We start from the raw sequence: 26,467 nt of genomic DNA, 5'->3' as shown, positions 1-26,467 counted from the left end.
TTTTTCTGTTAAAAAAGAAGTTATTTCATTAAGTTGTGACTTCATTAAAAGTCTGTAATTCGTCTACAATGCCTGTTGATTCTCTTGCACTGGGGGTTCACTGCAGCCGGGGGGTGGTAGCTCACACAAGCCACGGAGTTCCTTTGATGTAAAGGATGTGACTGGCTTGGGGACAGGAGGAGGGCTGCAGACCTTCAGTTCCAGCTGAAGGAGCTGTGTGGGGGATTGCTGAGGTGAGGAAGGGGGAATTAGACATTCTGAACTGGGGAGAAATCAGGGGTACTATATTATTATTATTATTATTATTATTATTATTATTATTAATAGTGCAAGTGGAGAGCGTTGCTTCTAAGGGTGTGGCTCATGGAGAACACATCTGAGCTCTGCAGGGCCGTGGAGAGCCAATGCCTACACCAGCCAGTCTGAGTTTTTCAAACCATCTCCGTGGAATTTCCTGCTCGCAAAGCAAGCAGCCAGTCTGGGACAGTCAGCAGGGCAGACAGGAAGGGAGGGAGCAGGGGGCTGTGCGAGGGACAGACATACACTGAGAGGGGGCCAGTGTCCCCTGAACCCAGGCTCCAGGTAGAGCAGAATGGATCACACACTGAGAGGGAGCCAGTGTCCCCTGAACCCAGGCTCCAGGTAGAGCAGAATGAAACACATGTTGAGAGGATGACTTGAGCTCTGGTCAACAAGTGTGGACATAAAATGAAATATTAAATATTTAAAATGACCCTTGTGTATAACATTGAAAATAACTTTTAAATATTTAGCCTATATATTATTTATGTTTAGCCTATATAAATAATCACTAAAAAAAAAAAAAAAGTGCCAGATTCATTTTGATTGTAATTGTGGTAAATTTCAGTTTAGAAATACTAAAAGAAACAAAGAAAATTTGAAAATGACTAACACGTCTCAGACATTGAAAAAGACCATCGAAATGTTCGTCTTTGAATTTCTTTGATGTTTATTATTTAGCACTATTTACAGTAAATATGAACAAATACGTTTTCAGTTTACTACGCAGTTCTTGTACCTTCTGCAGTGTGTGTAGTGCAGAACACCAGGGCACAGTATGTTCTGTGTGAATAACTTAATTAAAGCTCCGTGCCATCCTGTCTGACGGAGAATCGCTTCCCTTGCTGAGTGTTTGTCTGAATCCTCACCACATCTAACGCTCCTCTGTCCATCTCCAAACAATCCCGAGATGTTTCAGAGCGGCTGTGTTTGCTCAAAGAGGCCAGCCAACGTCTGTTGAGGAGCTGCCCTCAAAAGAGAAAGCACCATGTTTTCCTTACCCAGCACCCTCCACCCTCCACCCTCCACCCTGCACCCTCCACCCTGCTTTCCTTACCCTGGACCCTGCACCCTCCACCCTGCTTTCCTTACCCTGGACCCTGCACCCTCCACCATGCTTTCCTTACCCTGCACCCTCCACCCTGCTTTCCTTACCCTGGACCCTGCACCCTGCACCCTCCACCAGTCTTTCCTTACCCTGGACTCTGCACCCTCCTCCCTGCTTTCCTTACCCTAGACCCTGCACCCTGCTTTCCTTACCCTGGACCCTGCACCTTCCACCCTGCTTTCCTTACCCTGCAACCTCCACCCTGCTTTCCTTACCCTGGACCCTGCACCCTGCAACCTCCACCCTGCTTTCCTTACCCTGGACCCTGCACCCTCCACCCTGCTTTCCTTACCCTAGACCCTGCACCCTGCTTTCCTTACCCTGCACCCTTCACCCTCCACCCTGCTTTCCTTACAATGGACCCTTCACCCTGCTCCCTATTCTCTCCTTGTAATAAAAACCACTTCAAATGATTGCAAACATCATTAATGGGTGCCACAAAAAAAGCTAATTTGAAACAATAAAAACAGTACCTGAATTTCAGCAGAGATTGTGTGAAGCTTGACTTTTTTACAATGGTTTTGTCAGCACTGTGTTTGTTCCGTTCCGTGAGATTGCCCGCGAGTTGCTTCGCACAGAACACATCTAAACTTAAAAGGGCTGTACTGAGCATGCTCAGAACCCTGAATTTCAAATCACAACTCAAGTACGGACTCGTATTTTTTCACCAAACCAGCAAAAGGCCAGCCCCTCAATTCCTGGCAGGATGCTGGCTCATGATCATCACTGCAGGGTTACTGGGTTGGGCTCTTGATGTCTGGGGTCTGGGCTCTCAGGCCTGCATCATCAACACTGCTGTTCTCTTTCACTCACAAGGGCAGTAGGCTGGAGGTCTGTGCTGGACGCTACTGACCCCTTACTGGACCACGACACAGAGCAGACTCAGTCTAAAAGCCAGCACGTACTTTACAGCGCCCCCTGCTGTGACAATGCAGGGGAGCACAGCACATAGCAACTCCAATGAACGATGTTAGCCCCCCCCCCCCCTCTCCCATAGCTCTGTGACTCAGGCTTTCTCCACTGTCTCATCCCATCTGCTGTGCCTGTGTGGGCTGCGCTCCGGCAGGCAGCCCCCGTGTGTGGAGAGGGGTGAAGGCTGGCTGCTGGTCTCAGGCTGTGGGCGTCTCCAGATGGCAAACCGTCTGCTGCACGCTTTACTGACTGCACAAGTAAAGAGTGAACAAACCCAAGCTTTAAAAACCTCCCTCACTTCAGAATGACTCATTCCTTCAGCAGATCAGTTTAGTTTTGTAGATGTCTTGAATTTCACTTTGAATCCCAACAGCAACACTTAGTTGGAACCCCCTTTTTAAGAGAGCACAGTAAAGCAGGAAGGACTGTAAACTTTAGGGACTTTGAACCCTGATGGACTTTCATGCGAATGCATGCACTTCAGGAGGATAGAGAGGCTATTTAGACTTCAAAATGATCGTCTAACCTAAGATGATAATTAGCTTCAGTCAAGAATCACGTACCAGATGAGAATCTCCTCATGTAAGTTTGCTTGCTTACAGCTGAGACATTTTTATAAAGAATTGAATTCCTGGAAAAAAAAAAAAAGAATGATTGAAAAATGAAGACCCAAGTCAACATGCTGGGCTTGATGTTTGCTGTCAGATATCACACAATGAGATCACGCTGTCCCTGGCTCAGTGGGGACTGGTCATCCTGACAGCACAGTGAGGAATTTCACACCAGTGAAGGAAGAAGCCTGGCTGCCAGCCAGCCAGACAGACAGACAGACTACTCCTGTGTGCACAAGTTGGAGGCTCTGAACGCTGCTCAAATAAGGGACTGAGGTTTTTTTGGGGGGGGGAGGGAAAGAGTTGTGTTGTTTAGTGCTTTCAAATAATTCTCCCTGACAAACCCTACTTTTGAAGTACAGAGACCGTGTCCCTGTAATGTTTTAACATGTACAGCTATGGCCAGAAGTTTTGCCTCACCTAGAATTTTAGGATTTAGATATATTTAACATCATGTCATCAAATAAGCTACAAAATTATACTGTGTCTGTGGGAAGCCATAACAGTAGTACAGTATTTAATGTTAGAATTCGAAATGTCACATTTGGCAGTTTTTCTTTCAATATGTTAACATAGCATTATTGAGCAGGTTTCATTCGACTTTATGAAGCACAATCTGTTAATTCTATAAGGGGGATGAAAAACCTTTCACCAGAGCTGTACATCTCAAAAAAAATTTTTAAAAAAATTTCTTAATACCGAATAAAATAATGAAATCAGAGGTGCCCAACATATGTCAGATCACTCTAATTATGGAACACATGAAGACTAATATTATAAGTCTATGAGGACAAGGAGCAGTTTTACTGTCCATTCATTTTTGCTCATTTCTCCTACTTTGCATCCATTTAACCCCTTCTGGTACACAAGGAACTGAGCGGCTGTGCAAACAGTTAATTGCAAAAATTAGAAAGCTAGCAGTTTGATTTGTGGGGCATTTAACACGATCCAAGAATGAAAATAAATAAACCCCAGGCACCTTTTAGTAGTTTTCTAAGAATTTAATTTCACAGAAACAGAGACAGCAATTATTTTTCAAGCAGAAACGGATTTCTCCTCTTCAACCTGAGAGAAACCAAATCAAAACTATGAATAGACAGTTTCTCTGTACAATTCCGTGTTGTTTGTTTGGCTCAATGTTCACTTTGCTGTTCCAGACAGGAGTGTGAGAGAGTGTCTGCTGAAGGAGTGAGCGGCTGGAGGTACAGGGGTGTCATCTAGGGGGACACGGGACACTTGAACCCGAGTCTCTGGGAGGAGACGAGCGCTGCCTATCTACAGCAGACTCACAGGCTTCTCTATACCAGTGCTGGTGGGCACAGCACTTGGGAACAAAGCTACCAAAACAGCACAGCCCTCTGGAACGGAGCTAACAGCAACCGAAGAAGAGTTTTGATAATCTTAGCCCTCGTGTGTCCATCAGGGCAGTGCTGTTTTCAAAAGCTTGCACTTCCAAGCTCTGCAGGTAGATCAGGTTTTACTTCATTTTTTTTTTTTTTTTTTTTTTTTTTAGTTAAAGGCATTTACCAGCGCTGCCCCTACAACTGGTTTACTGCAGTTTAATTTTTATAAACCGGTACAAATGTAATTAACACACCAGGTAACTAGAAACAAAGAGAACCATTCAGCACCCTTTCAGAAAAAGAAAAAAAATATATTAAAAATGGTCTTAGAAATGTTTATTATGGGAATGCTGGAGATTGGCTTTCCTATAGACAGCAATACAGCTCTGTAGTGCTGAGGGGAGTTCTGCTTCTTTACATAGTAATACAAATTAAACAGGAGGCAGCTATAGACGGGAAACCCACTGATCACACAACGATACTATCTGTAATTATTGTGTGCAGGAGAGAGAGGACACAGCCTCTCATCAGCTTCACTCTCCACACTGAAACAAACCTTTGTGAAAACAGACCAAACAAAGCAACACAGCAGAGCAAAAACACCCCGAACCTGCCCCAAGAACAACAACAACATCATTAACAAGAAAGAAGCTCTGCGGCCACGGCAACAGTTTGTAAATAAGCCCTGAAAAACTACCAGACAGACACACTTAAAATTTCAGCAAAACGATTTCTCTCAGTAACCCCCCCCTCTTTTATAAGAGTTTGCTGAACATATTCACAATGGAACATACACCCTCACAGAGTATCAAAAAAACCTTTATTTTTCCTAAATAACACCCCTCCTTCTACACATACTCCCCTGGTCACAGTATCAGGGATATCCGGGGGTGAATATGCCCCCCCCCCCACACCTCGTCCCTTAGGGTAAGTGAGAGCACTGCTGTAGGACAGGCAGGGCTGAGCACCAATGCAACTCCTGCTCCCCCACATTGATATCAGCCCCAGCATCGGGTGGCCAATTGAGGCTCAAACCAAACATCTTGAGCCATGGCCTCCTGCTCCCCTGTGATACCCAACTGCAGATTCACATGTGCAAGATGTATTCAGAGTACTCTGTAGAGCAGTGAAGCTGCTGCAGCTCCCTGCAGAGTATCACTGACCTACCACACCCAGATAGGCTTGTGTGAATTGAGCTGCACCTCTTAAGAGAAAATCTTGTGTTAAAAAAACCCAAATCCAAACAAAAACAATATATATATATAAATATTTATATATTACCCATTATATTATATATATTATATATATACTAATAATATATATATATATAAAATTAGGGCGGCTCATTCCAACAACATGGGGATGGGTTCCCTAATAAAGTGACCAGCCCAGCAATGTGTTCGTTCGTTCTTTCTTTCTTCTCAATTGTCCCACCTGCTCTTCTTGCGCTTCGGGGCATCTGGGATGGCGAAACTATCTTCCCTGCCGGTGTCACCCCTCTCGTTCTCGTTCTCCCTGTCACACCACCTCTCCCCTCCCCTCTCACTACCCCTTTCGTTTCCCCTCTCTCCCCCCCTCTCCCCTCCCCTGTCCTCGGGAGAGAGGAGGGACACTGAGGCCCTTTCTCCCCCCCTCTCTCCTCCCCTGTTGCTGCTCCCTCTCTCCCCCCGGCCCTCCCTGTCTCTCCGGCTGCTCTCCCCGTTGCGACTTTCTCCGTGGCGGCTGCTGCTGCCGTATCCCGCTCCCTGTCGGCTGGAGTCTGCGTACCGCTCCCTGTCTCCATGGCGATCCCTGTCTGTGTGGCGGTCCCTGTCTCCGTGTCGCCCCCTGCTGTCTCCGTGGCGCTCCTTGATGGCCTCTCGCGGGGCAGGGGGAGGGGGTTCTGGTGTGGAGTAGCTGTCGCGGAGGGAGCGGAGAGTCCCGCCGCTGGAGAAGCCTGCCATCCTGTCCCCCAGTGCCAAGGAGCCTGGAGCAACCCCAGAGGGCGTGGCCTGCAGCCTCTCCTGGCTGGGCCCCCCCTGGGGCGCCCCCGTGGGCACGGAGCTCAGGCTGCCCGCGCTGGTCCAGCCCTCGGAGCTGCTGTTAGCAGGAGTCAGCTTTGGAGGGAAACCCGAGGCCGCCACAAACTGGTTCTTGAACTGAGACTGTCGACAGAAACAAGAAAACAAAATCAGAACCAAAACAAAATCAGAACCGAAACAAAATCAGAGCCAAAACAAAATCAGAGCCGAAGCAGGCCCAGCTCTAGGACAAAGGCGGAGGTCTGATTAGGACTTCATTCAATCTGTTATTCTGTGGGCTGCAATGTAGAATTGCAGTTCTGAAACAAAGTATGTTTAAAATCACCCACCACTATCAAACACTCAAAACTTTTCTAAACTTAGGGGAAAAAAAAAACTTTTAGCGACAAAACATTGATGAGACACTGCAAAATACTGCTAGTCCTTTAATGTGTTACGTTTCTTCTGTAGCAGTAAAATGTGGCACTTGGTGCTGAACAGCGCCTCCTAGTGTCTAGTGGGGTTCTTTACATTGTTTCTTTTGAAGTGTTTTTTCAAAGCAGTTCTCAATTGGGGAAAGGGCAAAACACACAGAACAAGGAAACAACTGCACTGCTGTGAAAGGAAGATGCCATCTGACTGGAAAGTAACCTTTAAAACACAGTCTCTTTCAAACTAGTCTGGAGGTCACCTCTTAGTGGCAGAAACTCATCAGAACTTTACATTCAACCTGCAGCGTTGCACAGCCATCCCTAATACAGGGTTTACAACTGAATGCAACCTTTTTTAATAAAACGTGTAATAACAGAGAGCTCTATATAACTGTGTACAGTTGGGCCGAAGCGAATCAGTGTCCAGCTGTGCTCTTATTGATCAATCCACAGAAACAGATATTATGCCTGTTTCCTAGTGTTCAGTTGCTGCCTCTAATCAAGTGGAGAGTGGGTTTCATTCTCACAGACTCTTTGCTTTGTCATATAAAGAGTGCTGGAGAAAGTACACTCTCAGCTTGACTAGGAGGCAGCCACCCAAAACAGACACATCACAAGGCATGACCTGTAAATAAAAAGCAGATGAAAGCCTGACTTTAATGCACTTCATCTGCCGAGCCTGCTAACAAGCTGAACGCTTTGTCATCGACACAGTGCAGATATAGTCTCAGCGATGTTCTCAGTGTAGCTGCAGCCGACAGGTTCCAGTGTGGCGTGTGCTTCACCTGGAAAGCAGCCTTCATTGCAGACATGCGGTCCCCCATGGCTCCGGAAGCAGGCCTGTACGCTTCATAGTTGCTCATCACAGCACTGCCGCTGCACTCCTGTGAAGAAACGACTCAGTAATGAATGGAGACGGAGGAAACGCACATCGCATTCCAGTGAATTGAGCAGCTCCAGGAGTCTCTGACATCTTGTTAGACCTAGCATCACTATCACTGTCTCCTTTAGTACCAAGCAAAGCGTTAAAATGATGCCTGCTTACCTCTTATTAGACGAGCAATGCGATCACTGCTCTCCCTTTTAACAGGAGTACGAAGAACCGCTTTATAAATGGTGTGATTTGAGTGAATGCATCTCCAGGGTGTGTGTGTGTGTGTGTGTGTGTGTGTGTGTGTGTGTGTATGCATGCATCTTCAGTGTGTGTGTGCATGCATCTCCAGTGTGTATGTGTGAATGCATCTCTGGAGGTGTGTGTTTGTGTGTGTGCACGTGCATCTCCAGTGTGTGTATGTGTGTGTGCATCTCCCGGAGGGTGTGTGTGTGTGTGTGCGTGTGTGAGAATGCTGCAGTGTTTGTGAAGGGCTCTTACCGAGGTGTCTGCTCCCAGGCCAGGTCTCTCCCTGTACCCCAGCCCCCCGCCGCCGATGTTCAGCTTCTTCCCTTTCCCTCCTTTGAATCGAGACTTCCGGAACCAGGGGTTCTGCAGAGAGACAGGAGAGTATGAACCCCAGAGGGGGCACCGGGCTTCAGCAGAGATGCAGAGAGACAGGAGAGCGTGAACCCCAGAGGGGGCACCAGGCTTCAGCAGTGTTTATTATGAACCTTCAGGACTGCTGGCGAGCATGCGGACAGCTAGGCTTACATGGCCAGATCCTGGTACCTTACATCTTAGTCTCTAGATTTATCTTATTTGAATGAATCCAGTGCATCAGAAAAAGCCTGTTTCCACAGCACCCATGTTTTACCAGTATTCACCAGTCAAGCAGACTGCCACATCGAACAGTCAATCTGTATTCTTGGAAATAATGCAAAAAATGTGCTGGAATGTTGGATTACACAGCTGTGCTTGCAGAACTGTCCCCAGTCCCATCAGTTGTGTAGACAGGACTGCCTGCACAGTGTGCACCCTGGGGATCACAGCCTGATTGAAGACAGGAGGGAGCTGGGAGCTCTAGGAACTTCTTATAGGAAAACAACACCCCTCCCCATCCCTTCCCCTCCACCACCCCGACTCCTGTCCCCTCCCTACCTGCATGGCCAGGTCCATCAGCTCCTTGCTCACGCTCTGATTGGCTCCCTCCAGGTTGCGGACCAGGTCTCCTGCGAAGGTGGTGTCCTTGTGTGTAAGCAGGGTATGCGCCACGCCCTTCACCCCTGCTCGCCCCGTACGCCCGATTCGGTGGGTGTGAGTGTCGATGTCCCGGGCCACGTCGTAATTCACCACGGTCTTGATGGAGGGGATGTCCAGACCACGGGCTGAGAGACAGGCAGAGAATACACAGCATCACACACACTACCAGCAAGGACCAGCCCAGCCTGACGCAGAATCAGACACACTGCCAGCAAAGACCAGCCCAGCCCGAGGCAGCATCACACACACTGCCAGCAAGGACCAGCCCAGCCTGAGGCAGCATCACACACACTGCCAGCAAAGACCAGCCCAGCCTGAGGCAGCATCACACACACTGCCAGCAACGACCAGCCCAGCCTGATACAGAATCAGACACACTGCCAGCAAAGACCAGCCCAGCCTGAGGCAGCATCACACACACTGCCAGCAAGGACCAGCCCAGCCTGAGGCAGCATCACACACACTGCCAGCAAAGACCAGCCCAGCCTGAGGCAGCATCACACACACTGCCAGCAACGACCAGCCCAGCCTGACGCAGCAGAACACAGACTGCCAGCAATGACCAGCCCAGCCTGACACAGCATCACACACACTGCCAGCAACGACCAGCCCAGCCTGACACAGCATCACACACACTGCCAGCAAGGACCAACCCAGCCTGATACAGAATCACACACAATGCCAGCAAGGACCAGCCCAGCCTGATACAGAATCACACACACTGCCAGCAAGGACCAGCCCAGCCTGACACAGAATGAGACACACTGCCAGCAAAGCCCAGCCCAGCCTGAGGCAGCATCACACACACTGCCAGCAAGGACCAGCCCAGCCTGAGGCAGCATCACACACACTGCCAGCAAAGACCAGCCCAGCCTGAGGCAGCATCACACACACTGCCAGCAAGGACCAGCCCAGCCTGAGGCAGCATCACACACACTGCCAGCAAAGACCAGCCCAGCCCGAGGCAGCATCACACACACTGCCAGCAAAGACCAGCCCAGCCTGAGGCAGCATCACACACACTGCCAGCAAAGACCAGCCCAGCCTGAGGCAGCATCACACACACTGCCAGCAAGGACCAGCCCAGCCTGAGGCAGCATCACACACACTGCCAGCAAGGACCAGCCCAGCCTGAGGCAGCATCACACACACTGCCAGCAACGACCAGCCCAGCCTGACACAGAATCACACACACTGCCAGCAAGGACCAGCCCAGCCTGATACAGAATCACCCACAATGCCAGCAAGGATCAGCCCAGCCTGATACAGAATCACACACAATGCCAGCAAGGACCAGCCCAGCCTGACACAGAATCAGACACACTGCCAGCAAAGACCAGCCCAGCCTGAGGCAGCATCACACACACTGCCAGCAAGGACCAGCCCAGCCTGAGGCAGCATCACACACACTGCCAGCAAAGACCAGCCCAGCCTGACACAGAATCACACACACTGCCAGCAAGGACCAGCCCAGCCTGACGCAGCATCACACACACTGCCAGCAAGGACCAGCCCAGCCTGACGCAGCTGAACACAGACTGCCAGCAACGACCAGCCCAGCCTGACGCAGCATCACACAGACTGCCAGCAACGACCAGCCCAGCCTGACGCAGCTGAACACAGACTGCCAGCAAGGACCAGCCCAGCCTGACGCAGCATCACACACACTGCCAGCAAGGACCAGCCCAGCCTGACGCAGCATCACACACACTGCCAGCAAGGACCAGCCCAGCCTGAGGCAGCATCACACACACTGCCAGCAAGGACCAGCCCAGCCTGAGGCAGCATCACACACACTGCCAGCAAGGACCAGCCCAGCCTGAGGCAGCATCACACACACTGCCAGCAACGACCAGCCCAGCCTGACGCAGCATCACACACACTGCCAGCAACGACCAGCCCAGCCTGACGCAGCATCACACACACTGCCAGCAACGACCAGCCCAGCCTGACGCAGCATCACACACACTGCCAGCAAGGACCAGCCCAGCCTGAGGCAGCATCACACACACTGCCAGCAAGGACCAGCCCAGCCTGAGGCAGCATCACACACACTGCCAGCAAGGACCAGCCCAGCCTGACGCAGCATCACACACACTGCCAGCAAGGACCAGCCCAGCCTGAAGCAGCATCACACACACTGCCAGCAAGGACCAGCCCAGCCTGACGCAGCATCACACACACTGCCAGCAAGGACCAGCCCAGCCTGACGCAGCAGCACACACACTGCCAGCAACGACCAGCCCAGCCTGAGGCAGCATCACACACACTGCCAGCAAAGACCAGCCCAGCCTGAGGCAGCATCACACACACTGCCAGCAAAGACCAGCCCAGCCTGACGCAGCATCACACACACTGCCAGCAAGGACCAGCCCAGCCTGACGCAGCATCACACACACTGCCAGCAAGGACCAGCCCAGCCTGACGCAGCATCACACACACTGCCAGCAAGGACCAGCCCAGCCTGACGCAGCATCACACACACTGCCAGCAAGGACCAGCCCAGCCTGACGCAGCATCACACACACTGCCAGCAAGGACCAGCCCAGCCTGACGCAGCATCACACACACTGCCAGCAACGACCAGCCCAGCCTGACGCAGCATCACACACACTGCCAGCAAGGACCAGCCCAGCCTGACGCAGCATCACACACACTGCCAGCAACGACCAGCCCAGCCTGACGCAGCACTGTGTCGTGTCGGACGCGTGACGTGTGGCTCATCACGGGCTTTCCGTCGGTACAGGTTGTCGGGACCCGTACCAGCCTGTCGACAAGCTCCCTGGTCGGCGTAACTGCCACTTTGACATGCCCAGCCTGACCGTGGTCTCACACAGACTGCCAGCACGGACAGCCCAGCCTGTACGCACGCATCACAAACACTGCTGAGCAAGCACCAGCCCGGCCTGGTCCAGCCGAATGATGGGGCTTCATCAGTCTGTGTCATATCGGGGGGGGGGGGGGGGGGGGGGGGGGTGTTCCACTTCACAGCAAAATAATCTGGCACACTAGCAAGCTAAACAGGTACAAAACTATTACATTTGAAAGAAACACCGTTGTCTTAATCATGTCATGTCAAGGATACATATATATCAGTATCTATATATACAACTCATTATTAACCTAACAAAGATAAATAACTTTAAATATGGGATTTATATTGGGTTCAATCTGTCTATTTTCACAGATACACAGAATACAGATTCTGACTGTTTACACTCTGCTGAGGGTCTATTCTTGTTAGTGGATGGGGCATTCCTATAGTCTTCCCTCATTGGGGGAGAGGAACTGCATGCAGGTAGGAATGCTGTGTGTGTGTGTGCGTGTGTGTAAACAACAAAGGAGTTTGTTTTATTTACTTGAAGAACCAATCATAATGGAAATGGTAACTTTGTTTATAAAACTGAATAATATTATTTTAGAACAGATGGTAGGAAGATCTATTTAAACAAAGGCAGAAATGCATGGACTCCCACTGCATAGCAGTTTCACCCGTTCCATGTTTTACTACAAGCTTGGTAGCCCCACTGTGTTGGCAACAAACTCATTTGTGTCTTATTAAAAACTCACAGTAAAACCAGGAATAGATCAAACTGCTTTGCAATAGGAGTCAATATTTCCATCTGCAGTCTCAAACTGTTCTTCTGTTTTGCTGTACAGTAATGACAAACAGATAAAGGCAGACAGACAGAGAGAGAGAGAGAGAGAGAGAGAGAGAGAGAGAGAGAGAGAGAGGACAGGCTGGCAGACAGACGGACCCCAGCAGTCTCTTACCCGCCACGTCGGTGGCTACCAGCACAGGCAGGCTCTTGTTCTTGAAGTCTGAGATGACCCTGTTCCTCTCGCTCTGGTCCAAGTCCCCGTGCAGCATCCCGATGGTCCAGCCCTCCTGGTTCAGGTTGGTGGCCAGCTCTTCACAGTTCGCCTTCTTGGTGACGAAGATGAGCACCGAGCCGGCGGAGGTGAACTCCACCAAGCGCCGGGTCAGCCAGCCCCACTTCTCCAGCCCGCTGGGCATGACCTCCACCAGCTGGGTCACGTCCTCGTTGGCCTGCAGGGGCAGAGCAACACGCTGCTGAGATCCACTCTGCCTTTAGGTTCAAGTTCATGTCAACTACTGAACTGACAGCTCCAGCTCTTCTGTCCCATAAATGTATTTTATCTTTTGCAAACCACAGGATCAGGGTCGATTCCTGTTTTTCAATTCCAATTCCATTTTCATTTTCAATTCCTTTTTAAAATCAATTCCAAACACAAAACTTCAATTTGCAGGATTCTGTTAAAATGATCTCCTCACAGTGGCAACAAATCACTTCTCTCCTTCATTCATTGTTAAATCAATTAAAACTGTCTTTAAATGAAAGACGTTGAACGATCCCAACAATTGTGATGTCTTGAAAATATCAATACTAATTCCTTCGATGGCATTGGAATTGATATTAAAAAGGAATTGGAATTGGAAAACAGGAATGGACACCAACCCTGGTCTTGAAATAGCGTCTCAATGGACCAAAAACACCTCCAGGGATCAGACATAATGCACATGCCTCTCCCCCACCACACCATCTTCCCTGCCCCCCCGGCAGTACCACCCAATGTCTCCCCCGCCCCACCAGCCTCCCTACCTCCCTGCCCTCCCCAGCAGTACTTCCTGATGTTTCCCCCACCCGACAAGCCTCCCCACCTCCCTGTTGTACCTTCCGATGTCACCCTCGCCCAACCAACCTCCGCACCTCCCTGCCCTCCTGATGTCTCCTCCTGCCCCACCAGCTTCCCCTCCTTCCTGCCCTCCTGGCTGTACCGCCCGCTGTCTCCCCCGCCCCACCAGCATCCCCTCCCCTCCATGGAGGGTGAGCCTGCCCCCCGGCTGTACCTCCCACTGTCTCCCCGGCCCCACTAGCCTCCCCTCCTCCCTGCCCTCCCTGCTGTACATCCCAATGTATCCCCCGCCTCATGAGCCTCCCCTCCTCCTTGCCGTACCTCCCCGATGTCTCCCTGCACCACGCGGACGGGGTCCACCAGGATGTCTCGGGCCAGCCTCTCAATCTTCTTGCGGAAGGTGGCGCTGAACAGAAGGGCTGAGAGAAACACAGAGGCAGTAAATCAGTAAACTGTGACTCTGCTGTTTGCACCTCAACAGTTTCACATTCACAGCAGGGGGGTTATTTACCTAGTGCCTCGTTTCCACAGCACTGTGACCCCCTGCATTTCCAGCCCCCTCTGGTATCCGATAACGGCAGTGAGGGGTGAGAGCCAGACCAGCTTGATGTCACAGCAGGGAGGCAAGACGACTCCAATTGAATAGCAGGTTAACCCATTCCAGGTTTTACTACACACTCGATTAGCCACAGTGTAACAAGCTCAGGGGGGGGGGATCTCATTAAGACGCACAGTAAAACCAGGATTGGATCAAAGTGCCATGCAAAGGGAGTCTTATTCCCAGCCCTGTGCAGTGTTGTTGAAACAAAGTGTAGGAAATTTAAACCCTGCTAGCAATCTCTGCTGGAGGAAATCTCCGACCTGTCTGTGCAAGTCTGCTGTGATTCAGAGCAATCATTCTTTACAGGAGAGGACTGTAGAATCTGTGTTTGTTCACAAGCTGTCTCTGGATTCCTAGTGTTACAGAGATTAACAATGCACTGAAGCACTGAGAACCTCAGTGCAAGAGAACCCATCCCTTCCCTGCACAATTAAATAAATTTTTATGAAGCCTGTTGTCAAGTTTCAAAACGATTTCAAACCTCAGAACAAGAAAACAGATCTTTAACAGTACTTCAAGAAAGTTCAGCAATGTAACTCGCAAGACTCACTCTGTCTGTCCGGTCGAACGTGACTGGCAATCGATCTGACCTGGTATTCTGCAAAACAAAAGAATGACATCCATGCTGTTGGTCACAGTCCAGGGGAGCACACACAGGGAGACACGGGGTTCCCTGGTACCAGAATAAACCCTTCCCAAATAAGCAGTATAACGTAAAAGGTTTCAGAATGCAGATCAAATCTGCTGAAAAATTTACAACGCCTGACGTTTACTCCATTCAACACTGAAGACCTGTACAGGGGTCTAGAACAGAGAACTCAAAACTCGTCTTTCCTAAACTATACAGAAATGGATCGCTTTTATATCTTTTAAATCCAAAAGATGCACAATGTAAGGAACTGAGAAAACAAACCGAAGCGTTTACCTGTTTAACCTCGACACTCCAACAGTGACAAAGTGATCGGATTAGACAAAGTTTACTGCATTAATGATCAATAATGAACATGCTTGAGGTGTTACGAGAGGAGACAGGCCAGCTCTAAACAGGTAACACAAATATAAATCGAAAGCGAGGGCCGACAAACACAAGAGGGACAAAGTCTTTATTCACTCATTGATTATTTCTGAGTTAGCCGCAGAGAACTGCTGTGTTTATACCACATGTAATTAACTATTTACTTATGAAGAAAGCTTGAATTTAGCCATTTATTTTTGTTTGATCGATTAGACACTGCCGTTGCTGTGGGAAGCTCTGAACTCACAGCTTGGTGAAGCTGTTATTGTGATGTCGCAGAGCTACAAGTGGGACACAAATAAATGAATAATAAACCTGCTTTGGCGCCCCCGGCAGGCATGGTATAAAGGTGAATGCTAGGAATCGGACAGCCTGCTCACCAAAGCCCATATCAAACATGCGGTCAGCCTCGTCAAACACCAGGTAGGTGACCCTCTGCAGAGACGTGGCCTTCTTCTTCACGTGGTCAATGAGGCGCCCCTGTGGAGGAGAGCCACGCAGTGAGACACGCACTCACTGACACACAAACACACACACACAGCAGGTACCCAAACAGAAAGATTAAAAGTACTGCATTGGTCATTCCAAAACAGAAACACACACAGAATCAGAGCAGAATGACCGCCCTTAAAAAAGCAGCTTGAGCCGCTGCAGAGTTCAGGGTGAGTTCAGGCAGTCACACCTGCACTGCCACCATTAAAACCAGTCTGTAAAACTCTGGTCTCATCTATTTCCCAGTATCAACCTGGGGATTCAGTCAGTTCCAGCAGCAGTCGACAATGTGGAACACGCTGTCATTCAACTGCTATGCACCCACTGATCTGCGCATGTACTTTTTTCCCGCAGTCTAAGATTTAAAACCTGCCTCTCCCTCCAGCGTCTTTCCCATTGGAAGCTCATTGAAGTGATCGAGTTCTGCCAGTCTGCAATCCTAAACAGGGCTAACAGACAGACAGACAGGCAGGCAGGCAGGCAGGCAGGCAGGCAGGCAAATCTGCTGCTGATGGAACGGAACGAATCCAATGTCATCTCTTTCAAGACAGTCCCAGTCAGAGCAAATGGAAAGTTGGCATTAGTGAGCTCAAAATAAAAGCTGAAATGGATCCAACTGCTGTTCAATGTGACTGCCACACACAGAGACTCACACCAGCCCTGCACACAATCCCAGGTTTCACAGCACCTTTAGGTAAATTATTGACGTGACCAAGTAGGTGCCAGGAGTTTGAACAATCAGGTCCCTGGTGAATCTGCTCTGAACGGATTCTCATTTCAGCATGAATACGGCTCAGCTGTGAGTCTGCAGGGTTACTATCGGTTCTACATGCAGAATAAGGGAGACACAACTTAGTGTCGACTCCTGACCATGAAATATTATAAACAGAAGGTGTAAGGAAACTAATTTGATGTCTGCAAATAAGTGCATGCAATATTAATATGTTAGTAAGTGTCCATTTATTGATTCCAATATACCAAAGCACCACATCTACAGCTAAAACATTTATTGTTTGACACAAGAAATGTGGCAGCTAGCTTTAAACGGAAATCAGATACCGTCAGATCAGTTACCTAATTCTGTGGGACACTGCTCAGGTCGGGAGATGGTCTGTCATCCGGAGAGGATTCAGGTAGCTTGTCTCACTCACCTGTCTTATATGCCCTACCTAACCGCATGTGTGTGAAGCTGAACCTGTGAACTCTGCTTCCACTATGTTTACAAAGGTATTGGGTGCAGCTGGGCTAGTGTGAGTTTCAAGCCCTGGTGGCATCCCCCTATTGGCCTGCAGGCAGCAGTGTATTGACCACGAGGATAGTTCTTTGCTCCTGCAGGCAGCAGTGTATTGACCACGAGGATTGCTCTTTGCTCCTTCAGGCAGTGGTGCATTGAGCAGGTTTGCTCCTTGCTCCTGCAGGCAGTGGTGTATTGACCAGGTGGTTTGCTCTTTGCTCCTACAGGCAGTGGCATATAGAGCAGGAGTTTTTTGCTCCTGGACAGCAGGGATACTCACCGGGGTGCAGACCACGATCTCGGCCCCCTCCTGGAGAGCCTTGGCCTGCTCCCACATGCTGCCGCCTCCGTACACGGCCACAGAGCGCAGGTTATAGGCCTTCCCGAAGCGCTTGCACTCTGCGTGGATCTAGGGAGGAGGAGAGACAGACATGCAGCCTCCATCAGCACTTCCAAAACGCACACATGCAAAAATGTGAAGTGTGGCACACAGACAGACATACAACAGCCTTCACTATACCACCTGCTGAAGTGCCTACAGTAAACAGGGCAATTACTGCAGTAAATGGAAGTACCTCAAGAACATCTGCCTAGTCCTCTAGGTGTATGTAAAGCTCCCGCTCCCCATAACCCCATACCCCCCAGTACCGGCTGCCCTTACCTGCTGGCATAGCTCTCTGGTGGGGCACACAATGACGGCGATGGGCCCATCTCCTGGCTGCAGCTCCTTCTGGTCCATGATGTGCACCAGCATGGGCCAGATGAAGGCAGCAGTCTTCCCGCTGCCAGTTTTGGCGATGCCGATCATGTCCCTGCCATTCAGCGCGATGGGAACGCCCTGCACACAGGACAAAACTCCCTTTGAAGCTTCCTCCGACGGGATTACAGTGCCAGCAGCTCGACGATTTACCAAGAGCCACAGTTACTGCTTCAGCAGGGCTTGATGCACACAGCTTTAGAATACAGGGGGTTCTAAGGAAAACCTCCCCGGTGATATTGCAGTGCGGCGCGGGCTACCGGTCAGTTGGCGTGGAACCTTTTTTTAATAAATGCGTCAATTACATTTTTGAAAAAATCCCCTGAAGAACCACCAACTTAAAACACCCAGGCTGTACACCAGAGGGTGTCGTTTCAAATAATGAGGCACATTTTAAACAGTAACTGAAGCTCACTCTTTGATCAGAAAAAAAGAAAAAATATATATATTGATAGGGAGAAAAAAAATGGTGACAGTTACATAAAAACCTGAACTGTAACATAAAAGCAACATCAGATTCAGTTTTACTTTGGCTAGAAAACAGAATTCATATTTTCCTGGCCATGACTTTGACTCTTATTTTCTGTTAGGATACAATGTAGTAAATCAGTCACTGCTTGTGCTCACCTGGCACTGGATGGGGGTGGGCTTGGTGTACTCCGACTTGCGGATCTGGTGCATGAGCTGCTCGTCGAAGCCGAAGTGTGCAAAGCTGGTGCAGGGCTTAGGAGGGGCTGCACCGGAGACCTGCAAGTACACAGCACAACACATGCCTTAGAGTTGCCCTCCCACACAGCACAATACACACCTTAGATCCCACACAGCACAACACACACCTTATACAGGCAAAGTGATTCACTCGTACCCATGAACAGAAAAATATTTTATTACATTTTATATCCCCACAAATGTAAACAATCACATGATTTTCTTCTTAAATTTCAGGATTACACAATAGTTTGTAAATCGTTAGATGTTAATGTGAACACATTCTGCATTTATCTCCGATACACTCACAACTATATTGTATTTGCATCTGCTCCCATCAACCGAGTTTCTAAATTAGCAATCTGTGCAGTTTATCCATCGCACAGAGGCAGGGGGTGAGAGAGAGGCAGGCAGGCAGGGAGGCAGGCACACATACCCGCAGGTTCAGCTTATTCCTCAGCTCCGCCACCTGGTCGGGGGCGAGGCTGGCCAGCTCCTCGTGCTCCTCGAAGAAGTTCTTCTCGAAGGGGGGGTAATCGATCTGGAGGGAGAAACACAGACACGCTGCCTGTCAGAAACACCATCACTGGGGACAGCGTGACTCTGTGCAGTACAAAAAAAATCAAGACTTAAAAACCACCGGACAGAACGACAATCCATTAGCGAGTGCGATGGCAGCACCAGGCTGCAGTACCTCGGAGTGGTCGATAGGGGGCAGCGGGCAGATGATCCTCTTGGCGGGGGCGATGGGGTTCCCGTCGCTGTCGTACTCGATGGAATCCTCCTCCTCGTCCGCAATCGCCCCCGCCATTGGGTTCTCAGACATGTAGCGGAAATAGGCCTCCTGCAGGGGGAGACAGAGAGGCAGAGCTTGCAGTCAAAGCAGCACACACACAGGGCCATCGCTGCACTGTGCAGAATAAAATGAACAGTACTGTTGGTTCTGTGCAAAAGAGAGAAAGGGAAAAACCGTTAGAAAACATGATTGTGACCAACTGGTCTGTATAAGAGTGTCTGTATAACTATAAAACAGCTGTTGCAAAATCTCTGCAGAATATACGTGGGAAATGCATCCTGTATCAGTGGAAATATGTAGACTCACCTGCTAGAATGTGAACGCAAATTAGGAATGAAACTGAACTGTGTGCTACACGCTTTCAAAGTGAAATGGATTATCTGTACTGCTTCTAAACTTACCAGTTTTTAATGTACTATTTAGTCCTCTGTATTGAGGGGCATGTTATCACTCACTGCATCAGGTCAACAGATCTTAATCTTCCTACTGAACACTTAAACCTCAAAACCAGGGTCTACACAGCGCCCTGCCTGGAAGAACACTCTCTGTTAATCAGGTTTGCTGATCCGCACGGATACTCTCTGTTAATGAGATCAGGTTTGCTGATCCGCACGGATACTCTCTGTTAATGAGATCAGGTTTGCTGATGCACACGGATACTCTCTGTTATGAGATCAGGTTTGCTGATCCACACGGATACTCTCTGTTAATGAGATCAGGTTTGCTGATCCGCACGGATACTCTCTGTTAATGAGATCAGGTTTGCTGATCCACACGGATACTCTCTGTTAATGAGATCAGGTTTGCTGATCCGCACGGATACTCTCTGTTAATGAGATCAGGTTTGCTGATCCGCACGGATACTCTCTGTTAATGAGATCAGGTTTGCTGATGCACACGGATACTCTCTGTTAATGAGATCAGGTTTGCTGATGCTCATGGATACTCTCTGTTAATGAGATCAGGTTTGCTGATGCACACGGATACTCTCTGTTAATGAGATCAGGTTTGCTGATGCACACGGATACTCTCTGTTAATGAGATCAGGTTTGCTGATGCACACGGATACTCTCTGTTAATGAGATCAGGTTTGCTGATGCACACGGATACTCTCTGTTAATGAGATCAGGTTTGCTGATGCACACGGATACTCTCTGTTAATGAGATCAGGTTTGCTGATGCTCATGGATACTCTCTGTTAATGAGATCAGGTTTGCTGATCCACACGGATACTCTCTGTTAATGAGATCAGGTTTGCTGATGCACACGGATACTCTCTGTTAATGAGATCAGGTTTGCTGATGCACACGGATACTCTCTGTTAATGAGATCAGGTTTGCTGATGCACATGGATACTCTCTGTTAATGAGATCAGGTTTGCTGATGCACACGGATACTCTCTGTTAATGAGATCAGGTTTGCTGATCCACACGGATACTCTCCCGCTCACCACATGGATCTGTTTCATAGATTTTATAAAAATCTAACATTAGCAGGATTCAGAAAAATCCAGCGTTCCACGTCCCCACGCACTGCTACAACTGTTTAAATAACGTAGCTGTCCATTTTTCTTTTCACTGTTAACATCCTGACAACTTTTTACACTTAGGACTTTAAAGTCTGTTTCAAAGCTCTTTTCAAAATGTCTGCTCTAGTGCTCTGGGGCTTGAGATCTGTCCTCTAAAGCACAGCAGGAAGAGCGATTACCACATTATGGATCGTTACCACTGCGTTACCTCTTTGACAGCATGGACAATAATCTTGACACTAGCAGTGCACTAGAGCAGACATTTTGAAACAGACAGCATGTGAACAACGAAAAAAAATGACAGGTATGTTATTTAAACAGTTGTAGCAGCGTGTGGGGACGGGTAACGCTATATTTTAATCCTGCTACTTACTCTAAGGATGGAGAGCATGCAAGTCCACTAAAATGTGACAATCTACCAAGACACATTTGAGAGCACAATTCAAGATGAGAAGCTGCTGTTTTCAATTATTTTGTTTGCAGATACAGAAGAGTTTTCAAGATTAAACTGAAAACATTTTACCAATTTATTTTCATTATATTTTGCGTAATTTAATATGTACATTCTTACTAGTGGGCAACAATAATTAGAAAATTATGTTTTTAAAAAATATATAATAATAACAATAATAATAATAATAATAATAAAATATAGAATAAGCAGAATAATACCCTAACAATGCAAATGCTTTTGAAATCTTTCTGTTTGAGAATATAGTAGAAATTCTGCGTGTCAAACTCACATGGTCATCTTCCTCCTCAATGTCATCACGAATACCCCTGGAAAAAACAAGCAGAGAAACAAGCTTCCCTGCAACTCGGCCCTCAATCAACTGCTCCCCGTCCCCCCCCCCCGTCCCCCGTCCCCCGTCCCCCGTCCCCACCACAACACGGACCCGGCACAGCGCCTCACACTGGGGAGGTCGGGAAGTGCAGCACACAAACATGGGATATCACTGCCTGCCGCTTTAACCTGTAGCTCACTCTCGCAGGTTGCCCCTCCTTCCCTCCCCACAGTGACGAGGCACAGCTACACAGCTGCTGTGAGATCAGTGTCAGAGCCTGGTAATCTACAGAATTAAATGAACTCCCAAAAAGCACCGAGACTGGATGATGAAGAGGCCTTGCTGCTGCTGCTGCTGCTGTGTGAAAGAGTGCACATCAGAGACAGACATGCAGTTCCCTTTGCAAACTTCACCAACATGCTTCCAGCTTAATTCTGCTCCTGATGACATTTAGAAGGTGTGACAATATCTAAAAGGTGAAGGTATTTCCTTTAGCAGGTGTTGGATCTTTTTTCACACGTACATAATAATAATAATAACAACAATAATAATAATAACAACAACAACAACAACAACAAGCAGCACCCCAGTGTTCTCTGTGCTAAACTGAGTGCTGCTGGGTTAGGCAACACAGAGTCATTTTTTCAGAATCAGTGGCTTGAAACCTGGTTCCAGGAGACCTAGTTTGAAGCAACTTTGCTGCATCAAACCCCAAGTCTCCCCTGGTGTGCCGTGCAGTGGCCTGAAACCTTGTCTCCTGAAAAAAAAATTACAAGCCACAAAGTGGCTTTGTCTTCCCGCAGCTTAACTGTGCCCAGCAAATAGAGTGAGGTACTCCAATAGGAGCAAGGTGAGAGGTGAGAATGGTACTTAGTTAATACAGGGTAGAAAAATAACCTACAAGATCTCTGAGACCTGAGAGGCTTGAGGGACCTCAGAGACTACACCTTCAAGCTAACCGCAAAACCAGGAATGCAGCTCGAGGAAAGGCCTGCATGTACAAAGGCCTGGACACTCCCATGGCATTGACTGTGTAGCTGGACTCGCTCAGGAAGCAGTACAAGTATGTCATCTTACTGCTCAATAAACTGAACCCCTGAGCTGCACAACACTGACCAATCTACACAATCCTGAATATAACACAGACCTCATTCAGCAGGTCCTACTGACACCGAGCAGAGAACAGAGCAGTGCTTAAAAAGCACCTCTCCCAAACCTCTCCTCCCCCCAGGCACATCGAACAATCAGGCCTGCCCAAAAAAATGTACAATAAAAATAATAATAATAATACTGTGGCCCTGTTGTTAACATGCACAATCTGTTACTCTGAAGACTTACTTTGTATTTTTCTTTTCTTTGTCTTTTTCTTCAAGTCTTCTCATATCTTTGGCAGCCTGGTCCTGGACTCAACAACAGGGAGAGAAAACAATCAGCCCACAGCCATAGAGAAAAGGAGGGGGGCACTGAACTACAAAATCTTTCAGGGGGGGCCACATGGCAATACTGTAATCACCGTAATTCCCTATGCATTAGCGAATAAAGCATTGTAAAACCAACGCTGTCTGAACTGTCAATGAAAAATTACATTTACAATAATACCAATGTAAAACCTATAAACACTAAATGAAGTCTGCTTTTATGTAGGCAAGTAACAGTAGGTTTAAACCTTGAATCTATTAAATGCAGACGGACAGCCCTAGCCAGTGCTGACTGTACAGTTCAGCATCCTGCAGTGAGCGTACCTGTTTACAAATCTCTTTTAAATGTGGAATCAGGACGTATACCATGTGCCTGCATTAACAAGCAGGGTGGCACACAGGCGCCTCCACTGTACCCTGTTGCGTGGCATGGCGATTAAGGAGCCCCTGTGGGGGAATGCTGCTCTACTGTACCTCCACTTCAGCCATGAAGGCATCAAGGGGGTCTTCCTCACTATCCGAGCCCCCGGTTCTGTTCTGGAACTGCTGCCGAGTCGGGGAGTTCTCAGCAGGGATGTAGGGCAGGTCCATACTGCTGGAGTCCTCCTCATCATCCTCAAAGTAGCTGTAGCGAGCACACAGAGATAGACACAAGGTCACACACTGAGCATGTATATCTGCATTAGCCATGCCAGTGTAAGGGTTATGTATTTGATAATCAATATCCAATGCAGTCTCATTCACATTGTTCTCTGCTATTCCCCGTACTGCAGTGCTTATCTCCCGATGGAGGAGGTGTGAAACAGATACTCACGCATTCTCCTCGTCCAGGTTGGCTCTCTTCGACCCAATCTTATAGAACGCTGGGAGCTGCTGCCCCTTCCCATAGACCCCTGTCGCCGGGGGTGGGAAAGCAGAGTGGGACCCCTTCTGTGCTTTGGGCTCCTCCTTCTTCCCCGAGGCCAGGGCAAACCCCCCAAAACCAAACCCACGCTTGCCACCCGTCCCGCCTTTATTCCAGTTCATAGTGCCTGTGCAGTTGCGTGAAGCTGAAAGAGGGAGACAGAGTTAACAACTCAACCGTGAGCTTCACTGAATTCTTGAGCTCTTTCAGCACTAGGTACCCTTAGCAGATAGCCCTTCATAAAAAATAATAACTATACACCTAGAGCAGGCCTGGTTAACTGCTCTTGCAGTTTTGAGTCCATTGTCAGCTTTCTTGTATTCTGTAAAGCTCCTTTATACAAATCCAGCCATGAAAGAAGCTAGTGACCCCTTCTGTGATCTCAGTACATGACATGCTCCGATGTGTACAGTGGGACAGGCATAGTACTAACGGGGCGCGTGCAATTTGCCAAATTTAAACCAATTACAAATTTGAAACCCTGGTAACATAGCGGTAGTTCACTTTGCATCTCTGTGGGACCCCGCACGGGTTTTATTATGATCCAATCCAGACACGTTTATTCTTAAACACTGTAGGTGCAACGCTGCTTTTCTAGTCATCTGTGTGAAGAGTTTGTGTGTCACAGCCTCTCTGATACTAGAATACGCCAAGAGTAAGAGCAACACCACAACGCTGTCCATAGGCAGCCCGCCTGGAATACTTAGCAAGCAGCTCTATTCCTGAGTGGCATGGATCTCAAATTAGAAAACAAAACAGGTGGTGTGTGGAGTTACCAGGCGTCCCGGGGAAAAGGGGATTGCCCCACTATTTCCAGCCTTCATTTTCTTTTGTCCCGGTCAAAAACAGTAAGCTTGTTAAATCGTCCTGGGTTTGGAATTTTGGATTCACTTTTTTTTTTTTTTTTTTTAATCAGTACAAAACTGTAGCAACAAAGAAATGTAAAATATCTGACTATTTACACATATTCCCAACAATATTAATTAAAATATTTTAAATCAATATCTATCCCAGATCTGATACACACACAATGTTTCATTTTTTTTAAATTTCCCCACAGGCGCCTAATAGATAAGATAATGTGTGGATTATCAGAAGGGTGTGTTTGTCAATGAATTACCGATCAACACCAAGGACGGGCAACCGCTGAAAAGAAGCGGTGGTTTGCTGAGTGACCCCCAGTTCAACGATTGGGACTGAGAAATCTATTTATAAGATGCAGTTTTTTGTTTTTGTTTTTTTTAATAAAAGTCATCCGTTTACAGTACTGCCCACGGCTTGGCAGTATTCTGTTATATTTTGCATTCTATGAAAACAGACTATGGACCTTTTATAAAATGAGTAGTTTGTAGACCAGCTTTACCCAACCCCCCCGTCCCCCATTCAAATGCGTGTTGAGCCACACAACCAGAACCAGGGCCTAGTTGAAGAAATAGAAAACACGCAGCCGAGGAAGTGAACGCGACTTGAGGCTTTCTGGTTATAGCTGGCTGAATTAAACCCTGTTAGTATCTCAGCGTTTTTTTGTTTTAAATTTCACGCACACACAGCCTGCATGTTATTTATTTGTTATTTATTTTTTATGACCGTGTCGCCAGCTATGTGCTTTTATCCGCCGTGTAATATCTGTTTGCATTTCAGTCGTTAATAAATACACATCGGTCACTAGCATCTCTTCTAGTTCCGAGCAATCGCCACAACATGCAATCTAACCCCCCGGAATTAAACATGCATTACCTGTTTGCCAAAGTGCGACTCTTGTTTATATCAAAACCCACAATCCGTCCTCAAGCTGAGCCCAACATCACAGAAAGCTTGTGCACAACATCACGGTTTAACATTTGCGTCACATAGGAGCGACACTAGGCAATCCATTATTATTATTATTATTATTATTATTACTATTATTGCTATTATTATTATTATGCAGGGCGCCTTCCAATTATTATACATTAAACATGTATATGAGATGTATTACGCGATTATATATTATTTGCATATATTTAGGCAATATTGAAATCATGCATTCAGAATAGATCAGGTTTTATAATTTATAATATATTCGTCCCACAGTTTAGGTCGTGTGGACTGTGTTATTCACTCAGCCAATGCGCTGCATATCTTGTGCAGACTGTGGTTGCTTTCTCGGGGATCAATGTGCGCAGATGCTGGGCCCAAGCTGACCGCTTTAGCCAATTATATTCTAAGTGTGATCGCACCCATTTTGTGCAGTTCAGGCTCAGCGACAGTGCCCGTGTTAGCCGCACAGGGAGATTGCAGCTGCCGAAGACGAGAAGCCTAGATGCTTCCATCCCGCCTCAGAGTACGATTTACCGGTAAGCGATCCAATAAGAGCCGGGACCCGTCACTGACAACATAGGTGACGCCTCCGCTTCCCTTTCTGAGCGGCAGGCCGGTTTACGGCTTTGCGTTAAAATAAATAAATAAAAACACAGGAGACAGGCTTAAAGGGAGACGAGAGCGGTGAGTTTGGGATACTGCGACGGGGTTTTAAATGTCATTTTTGTAGACTTGTTTTAATGGATTTATTTTTAAATTACAATTAGGAAGCAGTTTCACGCTGCGTTCAGAGCGCCGCGAAGGTATCTGTCCTGTATTATTTAAACGCAACGTCATTATTTCTGCATAATCATCACAGTTCGAGATTAATTCGGGGTTTCTGCGATTTGTGGTCCACAGGTCCGGCCTGGCTAGTCGGCTTCAGCCTTAG

The 26,467-nt window shown here is 48.0% G+C and overlaps 2 protein-coding genes across 5 annotated transcripts in view; one reads left to right on the top strand and one right to left on the bottom strand.

The window, feature by feature from the left end:
• Positions 1–63: 63 nt before the first annotated feature.
• Positions 64–26,044, bottom strand: ddx42 (DEAD (Asp-Glu-Ala-Asp) box helicase 42). The gene is made up of 20 exons (XM_041231366.1): positions 25,956–26,044; positions 23,647–23,881; positions 23,307–23,457; positions 22,753–22,814; positions 21,373–21,409; positions 19,000–19,149; positions 18,742–18,846; positions 18,225–18,344; positions 17,502–17,678; positions 17,121–17,249; positions 15,495–15,594; positions 14,650–14,697; positions 13,820–13,917; positions 12,614–12,890; positions 8,738–8,964; positions 8,078–8,188; positions 7,491–7,589; positions 5,709–6,418; positions 438–522; positions 64–228 (listed from the first exon to the last, which is right to left on the bottom strand). Exons 1-20 carry the CDS (start codon positions 25,957–25,959, stop codon positions 64–66), a joined length of 3,090 nt encoding a protein of 1,029 aa, XP_041087300.1. The 5' UTR covers positions 25,960–26,044.
• strada (STE20 related adaptor alpha) overlaps positions 25,987–26,467 on the top strand; it is a 15,337-nt gene continuing 14,856 nt past the window's right edge. For 3 of the 4 annotated variants that reach the window (XM_041231577.1, XM_041231581.1, XM_041231580.1), the window contains exon 1: positions 26,134–26,220. The gene's annotated coding sequence lies outside the window, so the exon portion shown is untranslated. Of the gene's footprint in view, positions 26,073–26,133; positions 26,221–26,467 lie in introns of those variants that run through there. The other variant, XM_041231578.1, reaches the window with a different exon arrangement.

Source organism: Polyodon spathula, chromosome 28, assembly GCF_017654505.1.
Source record: "Polyodon spathula isolate WHYD16114869_AA chromosome 28, ASM1765450v1, whole genome shotgun sequence".
Lineage (NCBI taxonomy): Eukaryota > Metazoa > Chordata > Actinopteri > Acipenseriformes > Polyodontidae > Polyodon > Polyodon spathula.
This window is presented reverse-complemented; position numbering and strand designations above follow the sequence as displayed.